We start from the raw sequence: 11,129 nt of genomic DNA on the forward strand, positions 1-11,129 counted from the left end.
AATTTGATAAAAATGTCAAAAAATTATTTTTAAATTTTTAAAAATTATTTCTACCAACCAAAGATAAAATTATGTAAAATTGATAAATCTTTTAGACATTTATTTATTTTTTTACCAAATTAATTTTTATTATGTGTTTGAATGATAATCATGTAATGAGTGATTGTTAAGATTTTAATGTGTAATCGATATATTTAATCAGCAGTGATTTAGACCCCCTCAAATTTCGACCCCCACCACTCCCCACACACACGTGGCGGATGGTGATTAGAGGAGGTGAAAAAAAAGAAAAAGAAAAAGAAAAAGTGACCAATCAAAAAAGAAAGGGGGTCAAAAGGGGGTGGGGGAAAGGAGGTCCCAATCTTTATTCATATTTAATATATGAAATATTTTTAGTTTTAGATTTTTTAATTTAATGGATTTGTTTAATAATGATATCAAAGTTGTCGTCATATTTGATTTTTAGAAAAATATAAACTAATTTAATGAAAATAAAAATAACAACCCATTATATGATTATCATCCAAACATATAATAAAAATTAACTTAGTAAAATAAATAAATAAATGTCTAAGAGATTTATCAATTTTATATAATTTTATCTTTAGTAGGTATAAATAATTTTTAAAAATTCAAATTTTTTTTTTTTTTTGCCATTTATTTTTGTCAAATTAGTTTATATTTTATTAAATTGACGATTTTGCCCTTGAAATTAAGTAATGGTATTTTCAATTGTCCTTATTTAGAACAAGATTCAAAATTCAGGATCAAATGTGTTACAATTGAAAAATTATGAACTAAAATGACACAAATCCCAAACTATAGGAACCATTAATGTAATTCGCCTTTTATTTTTTTATGGTTCATAACAAAAGTCTACAAGGAATGGTTAAAAAAAATATGGGCAAATTGTACTTTATTTTACACCTTATTCCATTTTCTCTCCTAATTTTTTAATTGTTCTAATTAATTCTTTAAATTTTGAGTCAAATCGCAATTGAGTTCCATCTTATAACCTCGGCTTGAAAACTAGACTAAAGTGAAATTTTTGATAAAAACTTAGGGTGTTAAGTGTAAGTAATAAAATTATATGATTGTTTTCCTTCAATTTTCAAAACGGTGTTATACAAATGGACACAATTGCAACCTCACTCGAAATCTAAAAATTAATTGAAACAATTAAAAGATCTTTAGACAAAGTAATATTTATGTAAAGCATAGGAGTGCAATGTAAAATTTATTCGAAAATTATCTACCATAATCATACAAACAACCACCACCAATGATCTTATTTTATCAAAATTTCTATTCATTTGTCACATTATATTCCTAATTATACGATTGTATCGCGAGATTCTTGCGTTTTGAAATTTTTTGCGATTGAAAATGAATTGGGAACATGGATTTGGGAACCAAGAAACCACCATCATGAATCAGACGGTTATATTTCCTGATGAGACGAGTGTGAGAAAGGTTAAAGGTGTTCAACAACTACTACATGTGTCCAAAAGGGTTCGAAGGAGAGTTGATGAGAGATGGGCAATTGGCATAGATTCCAAATTTTGTATTTTTGGTCTTTTGTAGAGGGTTAGGTGCACCATGTGAACTAATGATTTCTTTTTTGTTTTGTTTTTTATATACCCAGACCACCAAAGTGGGGGGACTACACGAATCTCTTCTCCTCGGCTATCAAGTGGTCACTAATTTGCTATGTTTAGAGAAAAAATATTGAGTGGTGTTAATAAAAATTTATAAATGAATCAAGTAAATTGATTTTGTTTTTATTAACTTAACATTATTATGATTCCTATTGTAAAACAAAATTATTCATTAGATAATAATACCGTCACGTTACGTTCAATATTAACTTCTCCTGATTAAAACAATATCAAAACCAAATTCGATTTATTATAGTTATTTTTTAACTTGTTATATATGGCTTTGGGAATAAAATATATATATATATATATATATATATTGGCTATATCACTTTAGAGCATCTCCAACCCACTAGGCATATGATGTTTGTTAGTCAAAATGCCTAATGTGACTCACTTTTTTTAACTCCAATGCACTAGGCATATGATTAGGCATTTTGGCTCATCTCAAATTCACTAGCTACATGTAGCTAGCCTTCAAGGCTAGGCAAAATGTATTTAATCATTAAGATTATTTCCCTCCATCTTTGTTGCTGACATGGCATTCTATGAAGTTAATAATATTTGGATGAATAGCTAAAATAAATAGCATGGTTGGAGTAGAAACATGAAAAAATTGACAAGCAAAATAAAAGGTATACTTTATAGTAATATTTAGATAGGTAAAATGCCTACTACCATTGGAGATGCTCTTAATAGTGACTTGTCATTCTAAGTTTCACATTAATTTTTCCATATTCCACTCTAGATTTGACAAATCTTTTGTCTCTCACCAATGTATATGAGTTTCAAATATATAATTTTTTATTTCTTACTTATTTAATATGGACAAATTGTGATTGTTGGTGTAATTTTACTATGTAATTAGAATTTTTAGTTTTGTTGAGCTTTTAATTTGTAAAATTTTCAGTAGTTTTAAAATTTCCCCTTGTTACTTTTGGATAGTGTAAATTTAAAGAAAAACAGATAATTACAAAAATGACTTCTGCAAATATTGAGAGTCAAATTTAGCCCAAGATTTAACTTCACCATTTTCTTACAATGAATTTAGTTCACCATATGAGAGCATAATTTTATGAGAATTATCTTCTTCTTTTTTTCACTTTGACAATCATTTTGTCTTTGGACTTTAATACAGAGTAGTCTCATCCAATTAAAACAACCATCTTTTCTACAGCTCAAATATAAATATTAAAAAGTATAAATAAAACTCTTACCTTCCAAGTATAATCCATTGCAGTATTAAAATTCAACAAGAACTTAAAATAGAACAGAACAATAATTTCATTGTACCTATGAAGACAACATTTTAGGTGAAAAAATTAAATAAAGATTGGCAAGCCTGCCAGGGTTCCAATTATTTTCAACTACAACAGAAAATCCTAAAACCAACAAATTCTAATTATTTCTATAAATAAAATAAAATCCTACAAACATAGCACCCTAACAACACTACTCTGTCATCTTTTCCTTATTCCTCTTGTTCTGCAAGCAATAGATTTAAATCTTTTCATATATTGCGCAGAGTCGAGGTTTCAGATGAACTACTTGGCGAGTCGCCTCCGGTTGGATTCAGTGCTGGACCACTCACAAGAGAAACATTACCGCCACTTTCCATTTCAGCCACAACCGGGATTTTCACAGCCGCTCTTTCCATCTCCTTCTCGAGTTCTTCCTCGCGACGCAAAGTAGTGAACTGAGTATCCAAAGACCTGGCCGCTGCTAACCATGCTAGAACAATCACTAAAAGTATTCCTCCAAGGTATGGGGTTGAGTTTGCAAGTGACCCGAAAGTTAAGATCATGAACTGCTGGATCAGAGCACCGCCGGACTTCCCCAGTGGGTTGCAGACAACATCGATGGCAGCCTTTCCTTTAACCTAATGGACAAGGAACGATGGAATAAGAACAAATTGAAATTGAAATTGAAAATGAAAATGAAAATGAACCACAACCGCTGAAAAAAAATTGAGGTGAATTCATCAGGGATTTTCTGGATCCTGACAAGTACTAACCACTCGACTACGGACACTAGACACCTGACCCAAATGTAAAGGGTGTTTTTGGCATTTCTCACATAGTAACATGTTGTCCTAATTCTATGTATATGCAGTTGAGGGGGGAATATCTCCATGTCTCTAGTGCAACATTTTCTTATCGTAGTGGAACATCAACGACTGTGGATGTAGCCCTAGTTTTGGGTTGAATCATGTAAATCTTGTGTTCGTGTGTGTGCGTGTGATTTACAATTCTTGTGTGTTTGTTCTTCTCCCTATTTTTTGTCTCACCATTCCGGGTTAGGTGTTATGGATTCCTAACAGAATTGATGTCTAGGTTTTATGATCAAGTGAGATCTCAGAAATGTTGACATCTTTTTTTCAGCTCAAGCAATTTTGAAAGTTGTCAAAAAATGTTTCCATCCCATATTAGTCGTTGGGACAATTCAAATTTCAGAATTGCAATTCATTTTCATTACGGCACAAATTGATGCCAGAATCAAATTATAAAACCATTAGTAGTGAGTAAAAGCATCGAACCTTGGTTTCCTCATCTAAAGGAATATAGGCCATTTCTTTGCAGGGATCAAACAAGCTGTACTTTGCACTCTTGCTAAAAATATTCTGCATTGCGCCCACATACACGGCTGCTAGAAGTGGACTCATCCCAAACTTCAAAAGAGTAGGTGCAATTGGATCGCCAAACAAAAGTAGAGAAAAGAAGCCAACTCCTGTGAGAAGCAAGACCGTGGGCGTGATCTTGGCTGCGACTCCCCAACCATATTTGTTAAATATCCATTGGCTTAGAAGCATCATTGTGAACGTTGTTATCCCAGTCACAGTTGAGAAGTCACCCATGAAGGATGAGTACTCGTTAGGGCTTGGAAACTGCAAAATTTAGAGTGTTCAAGTCTGAGAGAGAGAGAGAGAGAGAGAGAGAGAGAGAGAGTAAAACTCAAAAGCAAATGGTCTGCAAAGAACTATAGGAGTTTAATATCGCGTACTTGAGCTTTGAGCTTTGATTTCCATGTAACCTCAACAAGGTTGATACTAATACCGTATGCAACCACCAAAGTGGCAAGATCTCTGATGTATCTTGAAGACACCAAGAACTTTAAGCTTTCCATTGTCCCCATCTTCGGTTTCTCCTGTCAGGGGATTAAATTCCTGTTATGCAAACGATTACTTGAAAAAAGAAGGTAAATTTCCTAACAATGGACCCATGGAGGATCTGCACGTTAAAGTTAAGTTTTTCATTTGAGCGCCAGAAAGACAGCATCTGAAGTAGGTGAAAAATTCAACCTGAAACCAAGAACCCACCAAATTTCACCCACTTGAAACCCCTTTAAACCCATCCAAATTCATAAACGGGTTTAAATGGGTTGCATCTTGTGAAACCAATTAAAATTGGGTTTAAATGCGTAAGACATGCATTACCCAGTTAAACCACCACCTCCACCACCACCTCCTCTATGACCACCACCATCACCACTACAAGCACTGCCGCCTCCTCCACCACCATTAGAAAATCAGTTAAATAAAGTAAACGGGTTGATCGGGTTGATTTGTCCAACCTGTATCTAATTCAACCCAACCCGCTTAAAACCATTTATTAAATGAGAAGGTTTAGATTGGGGCTTTTTAATGCACATCCATTTCCCTAACCTTCCAAACCCACCTGTTTGCCACCTCTAATCTGAAGGCAATCCAACCAAAGACTACAAAAATAATGAAGTGATTTTCCTTTTCATATTAGTAACAAGGCTCTATCCAATGACAACATAGTTTTAGCTTGCCAGTACCTACATGAAGATGGAATGCCATTTTCGCCCCGAAACAATTTAGTAAACAGAGTAGCTTATGACCAGATTTTTGGCATCAGAAAACAGACTAGTGGTGGCTAAAGGATCACAATAGCTGAAATATAATACTTAAAGAGAGAGGATTCTTGAAGAGGATTTACCTTCTTCTTCTTACTTCGAGCTGGAAGGGGAACATAATTATCCACCCACCAATAAATAAAACAGATTGCAAGCCCCATAAGCACCACAATGCTCATCATTGCTTTCAATGAGATGGCCCAACCATCAACTCCAGGACCCAAATTTTTTCTCATATTAGAGAAGTACTTCACAGTTCGACCAGAGAAAATAAGGGCAACATTGGCTCCAAGTCCAAAAAGAGGGTAGAAACTTTTGGCTTCCTCAACTGTAGTAATCTGCAAAACAAAAACAGAAACCAAAAACACAAATGCAACAGTTAATTGCAGCACCAGCCAAATCATTGGAATAGGGAAATTTCAAGTGCATTTTCAAAGCTAGATTCTGGAAGGATCTATCATTTGCTCACAGAACATCAGAAAAGAATAAATTGGAGCTTAACCACATATAAAGACCTAATTTTGCCCATTTTGATCAGCAAGACACAGGAGAGGAGAACAAAGTTTATACTTTTACATATTATGAAACACAATATCAAACAAAAATTTGAAGCATTGAGATGTGGATGATTCACATGTGCTCAAGTCATTAATATATGTGGATGACAAAAAAAAATGGCAACTAGTTCTTTTTTGTTTTTTTTGTTATTAGACCAAAAGGGCATACATAACTAGTTCTTTTGTACAGTTTCAAAGTAGGACAAAAACTGGTCGCTTTTCTAGTAGTCCAAATGATAATACCATAGTCCAAGATTCATCCGAGTCTCAGTTTTAAAAATTATAACAGCAAGTATATGCTGAAATTATTCTCCACTACTACATTTCTTTCGAAGTTCATTAATGGGCATATGAAATTAGCTTTGTGTACACTGGTCAGTTAACATATTCTAATCAATATTGACATCAATAATTGAAAAAATAAATAAATAAATAGAACACAATAGAATTTCTTAGATCACCAAAATTACGGTATTTCAGATGACCACTCATGCACTTTGTGCATCAAACAACTGGATGCAAGCAGCCAAAATTAGCAATTACAGCCAAGTGTCCTCTCTCCAACTCCAACGTACTTGGGACAAGCTTAGGAACTTTAGAAGGAAGTCCATGATACATATTCCCGTAATGAGCCAAATGACTCCTCTGCCCAACTTTATTTAAGGAGAAGGTAATTAAAGGGATTTCACATAACAATGTCTCTATCGGCATATGGCACGTGCCATGTAACCAAGTTTGACGAAGTGACTTTGAATGACACAACTCAAGTGAAAGAAGCAAATTTTTCCTGTACATGACATGAGCAACTAGGTGGTTTCATATATGGCAATACTTAACATGATGAAGTGGAGGCCAAAGTGTTGCCAAGATGAAATATGCTAATCATGTCAAAGGCAGAAAGCCAACTTTGGTCTCAACAGTATGTCTGTATAGAGAATATGGTGAAGAAAAAAGTACCACTTGTTCCTTTCAATTTTCCTATTTACCCCCATGTGAAGCGAGAAATAAATAATTCCATAGCTATGAGAACAGTATGAAATTATAATTCACCTTTCACACAAATCAATTGGCAAAACAAAGCAATATATAGTCCAGAATGGGTTGAATTATTGAATATAATTGGGTTGTGGCACATTGGCAATAAGAAAGGATCCATTATATACAACCGAGTCATATATAGGGGATTAACAAAATAATAAGCACAAAATAAAGTAAATGTGTATGTGTGTGCAAAACTAATTTTCCTGCTGAACTGAAACCAAAGTTAGATCATCTATACTACTATAATATGTGAAGACTCCTCATGGTGTTGACACAAATATGTCTCATATTTTGGGTTTTCCCAAAATACCCCTGTACTTGGTGTTTTATGTAAAAATTATATTAAGAATAGGATGGGACTCAAAACTAAGATCATGTGTTTGACAAAGAAAACACTTACCACTTGAACAACTCATACTATGTGTGCATTCCTCTTTGTCATTATTTTTATATTATTATCTTTTTTCGAATTGCACACGCACCACATGTGCAGACCGCTAGTACTACTAAAGAGAAGACATGTACATCAAGCCAATCAAATAGATCATACTTTTATTTCATGCAATATCTTACGCCCCCATGCTTTATTACAATCTTTGAGAGTGCCTACATAACATAACATCCAAATTCATACAACAAAGCAGGCATACAAAGTTACGAACACTTCAAATTCAAATGAAATCAAAAAAAAAAAAAAAAAAAAGGAATCCATCAGACATGCCAATCAATCAAAATTGCGATCATGTCATATGATAAGTTGAAATACGAGGAAATCCCTTCCATTTCCCTGAAGTCCATAACCGAACAAGACCAAGTATCCCAAACCAAAATCCAAACATAAGAGAAGACATCAAAAATTCAAAAATAAACCGCACGACACAGATGCTATAGAACCCAACTAAACAGATTACTCCTATAAGATTATCCTTTAAAATAGCATAATTCATGACAAAGAAAACAATAATCAAGTGACAGAATTACATAAAAAATTTAAAAAAATCAAATTAGAAACTTAAAACAAACTTGAAAATGATAAGCAGACAGATAGATTCAGAATACAGAATATTCCATCACCTGATTGGCAAACCCCCAAAACAGAACTGAAACCACCACACTACCCCAGAGCTCAGCCATGACATAGAACAGACAGAAACTCCATATCCTTATAATCGCTATAGGACCGAGGAACCTCGGCCCAAGCGTAGCTAGAAGCTTATCAGTAAAATCTGTTGGGTGGAAATAATGGCTCATAGGATACAAAACAAACCCAAAAGCCCCGAAAAAGGCGATGAAAGGGAGGATGACTGTATAGAAGAGAGCCTGCTTTGACAACACATTAGCCAATTTGGTGTACAACAGCATAAACCCAATAGCCATGGGCAAATTGACCCAAGTTTTCAAGAATGGTATAATCTCAGCACTAGAGCCTTTAGCTGTGACAACCAAAACATCTTTGGTGTCCCTGAGGATTGTGTAGTTAAAGAGAATACAAAAGAACATCAACCCAAGTGGTACAATCTTTTTCAGGGTCACAATCTCAATACCCATAAATTTGAGTGAATCCACATCTCCCAGAAGTGGCTGCCCATCAGCTGGTGCTGCTGAGGCAGCCTCAGCCCTGCAGATATGAAAAGTTCTGCCATTTCCACCAACCCTATTAGGTTTTGTTACAAACCCTTGAAATTTTGAGAACCCATTGAGAGATAGAGAGAACCCATCAAGGGGTTTGGGTTTCAAGGGGTTTAATCTATGCCTGAGTCCCTGTGATTGGGGTTTGAAAGCCCTGGCCTTGGGATTTGAAGGTAGTGAGAGAAGCCCTTTTGTTTGCAGAAGAGCTTGCATCGTTACTCTCTAACCCACCTTCAAGAAACCCGAAGAAACCCAAAGATTGGATTCTTAAGAGAAGAACATGAGAGACAGAGAGAGGGGGGTGATAATTTTCTGAGGCTGGATTGGGATCTGGGTTGCCTTTAAAATTTTTTTTTTTTTTTTTATTAGTATTATTTTAGTTTGAGTATAAAATTTTTTTGTTTGTAATAATTTTTTTTAATTTTTATAAAAAAAAATAAAATAATTATAAAGTAAATGTGATATTTTATTTTATTTAATTAAAATAATTTATTTTATTTTATATAATTATTTTAATCCAAACACCGGGCCTGAGTGAGATTTGGGGAAATAGATTTCACACATCAGTGAAGAAACATAAAACCCTTTTCAAAGTTGAGCCTTGAGAATGACAAAATTGGGCAATTGAATAAAGAATAAAAATCAGTGAAAGAGGAAAGGAAAATCTTGGAAAAAGCTTCGGACCTGGTGGGGGTATTGGGGTCAAGTGTGATTGGTCTAAAAAAAATATATATATATATATTTTTATTTTATGTTTTCCGCTAACTTTATGCTGTCACGTCATTGGAGGTGTGACTCCCACTGGGGGTTCGAAGCACGAATTGGGATCCTCCCCTTCATCTCTCTCCTTCATTTCCTCCTTGTAGGGCCTTCGGGTCTACTTTGAGGCCCAATTTTGATAATCCAAACCGTTCATATTTTAAAATTTATTCAGTATATCATACCTGTAAAAAATCAAGTTGATCGGATATCAGAAAGTATGCGTTCGGAAAACTATTTATTAAAAAATAGTTTGTAGTCCCAATTTTCTGAACGCATACTTTCTGATATCCGATCAACTTGATTTTTTACAGGTATGATATACTGAATAAATATTAAAATATGAACGGTTCAGATTATCAAAATTAGGCCTCAAAGTGGACCCGAAGGCCCCTACAAGGAGGGAATGAAGGAGAGAGATGAAGGGGAGGATCCTTGCTCCCGAAGCACGGCTCGAAAATCTTTTTGCAATTGTTAAACTTCTTGTGAGAACAAAGTTGTTCTTTTTTTTTTTTTTTACACATTTTGTCAGGAAAAAGAGTGTTGCTATTAGCACATGTCAAAATTACCCTCATTTTATAATTTTTTTTTATTACAATTATATCTTAAAGTAAAATTACATTAAAAATATTATTAAATGGAGCACTCACCTATCAATAAGAACTAATACTCTATAATATTGGACACCCACCTCCACCATCACCCCCACCCCCACCCCCACCCCCACCCCCACCTCCAACTCTAACTATATGTATTCCATGTTTGTAAACCCTAAACCTATTACTTTTCATAACCAACTAATATTAGGGGTGCAACTCGGGCGGGTTCGGAGGTTGTCCAAGCCCAGTCCAAGTTGTGCTGAGATCTGCCTAGGCCCGCCCAAGTCCGAATTGTAACTCAAGGTTGCCTGCTCAAGCCCAATCCGAGTTAAACCCGAGTTGCCCGAATTGCCCTTTTTTTTTTTTTTTTTTTACAGCTACATTATTAAATTATTAAAATTTGACTCTATTTACACTTTTTTTTATATATATATAGAAAATCATTAATACCATCAAAATAAATAATTTATATAATGGAAGAGAAATGCTGCTATAATAGTCTTTACAATTTATGAGTGAAAATAAAAATAAAAATAAAAATAAAAAAGTAAGATTTTATGTTATTTATATATATATATAATATATTTAACATGATTTAATAATTTAAATTACTTTAATATCATGTAATGGCTAATAATTTGTACATATATATATAAATAATATTTTTATATAACTATATATTTATAATTTGGGTTTCGGATTGCTCGGATTGTTTGATATCTTTGCCCAAGTCCGTCCAAATTTAATTTGGGCTTTTGAAATTTTGCCCAAGCCCGTACCAAATTTGAAAATATCTTGTCCAAGCCCTAAAAAAATTCGGGCTAGGTTCGGGTTGCTCGGGTTGAGCCCGCCCAAGTTGCACCCCTAACTAATATAAACCCTAAATCTATTATTTTTCATAATCATCTTAAATCCTGAATGTGTCATCTTCATCACCATCATCAACGCTATTGAACTTGAAAGTTTTGCTTCAAGTATAACGTATACTTCATCACTTATTTCACTGTGTA

At 34.1% G+C, this 11,129-nt stretch overlaps 1 protein-coding gene across 1 annotated transcript; it reads right to left on the bottom strand.

Annotated features, from left to right (window-relative positions):
* Positions 1-2,871: 2,871 nt before the first annotated feature.
* Positions 2,872-9,519, bottom strand: LOC114267338 (plastidic ATP/ADP-transporter). The gene is made up of 5 exons (XM_028208376.2): positions 8,207-9,519; positions 5,618-5,872; positions 4,659-4,802; positions 4,195-4,542; positions 2,872-3,537 (listed from the first exon to the last, which is right to left on the bottom strand). Exons 1-5 carry the CDS (start codon positions 8,972-8,974, stop codon positions 3,169-3,171), a joined length of 1,884 nt encoding a protein of 627 aa, XP_028064177.2. The 5' UTR covers positions 8,975-9,519; the 3' UTR covers positions 2,872-3,168.
* Positions 9,520-11,129: the final 1,610 nt, after the last annotated feature.

This window comes from Camellia sinensis, chromosome 15 (genome assembly GCF_055761805.1).
Source record: "Camellia sinensis isolate YWXY chromosome 15, ASM5576180v1, whole genome shotgun sequence".
Lineage (NCBI taxonomy): Eukaryota > Viridiplantae > Streptophyta > Magnoliopsida > Ericales > Theaceae > Camellia > Camellia sinensis.

Excerpts from the sequence above, each read along its gene's own strand:
- LOC114267338 (XM_028208376.2), bottom strand. The coding sequence starts at position 8,974 with ATGCAAGCTCTTCTGCAAACAAAAGGGCTTCTCTCACTACCTTCAAAT. Across the intron at positions 5,873-8,206 it reads TTTGGGGGTTTGCCAATCAG|ATTACTACAGTTGAGGAAGC; the intron begins GTGATGGAATAT and ends TTTGTTTTGCAG. Across the intron at positions 4,543-4,658 it reads AATCAAAGCTCAAAGCTCAA|TTTCCAAGCCCTAACGAGTA; the intron begins GTACGCGATATT and ends TAAATTTTGCAG.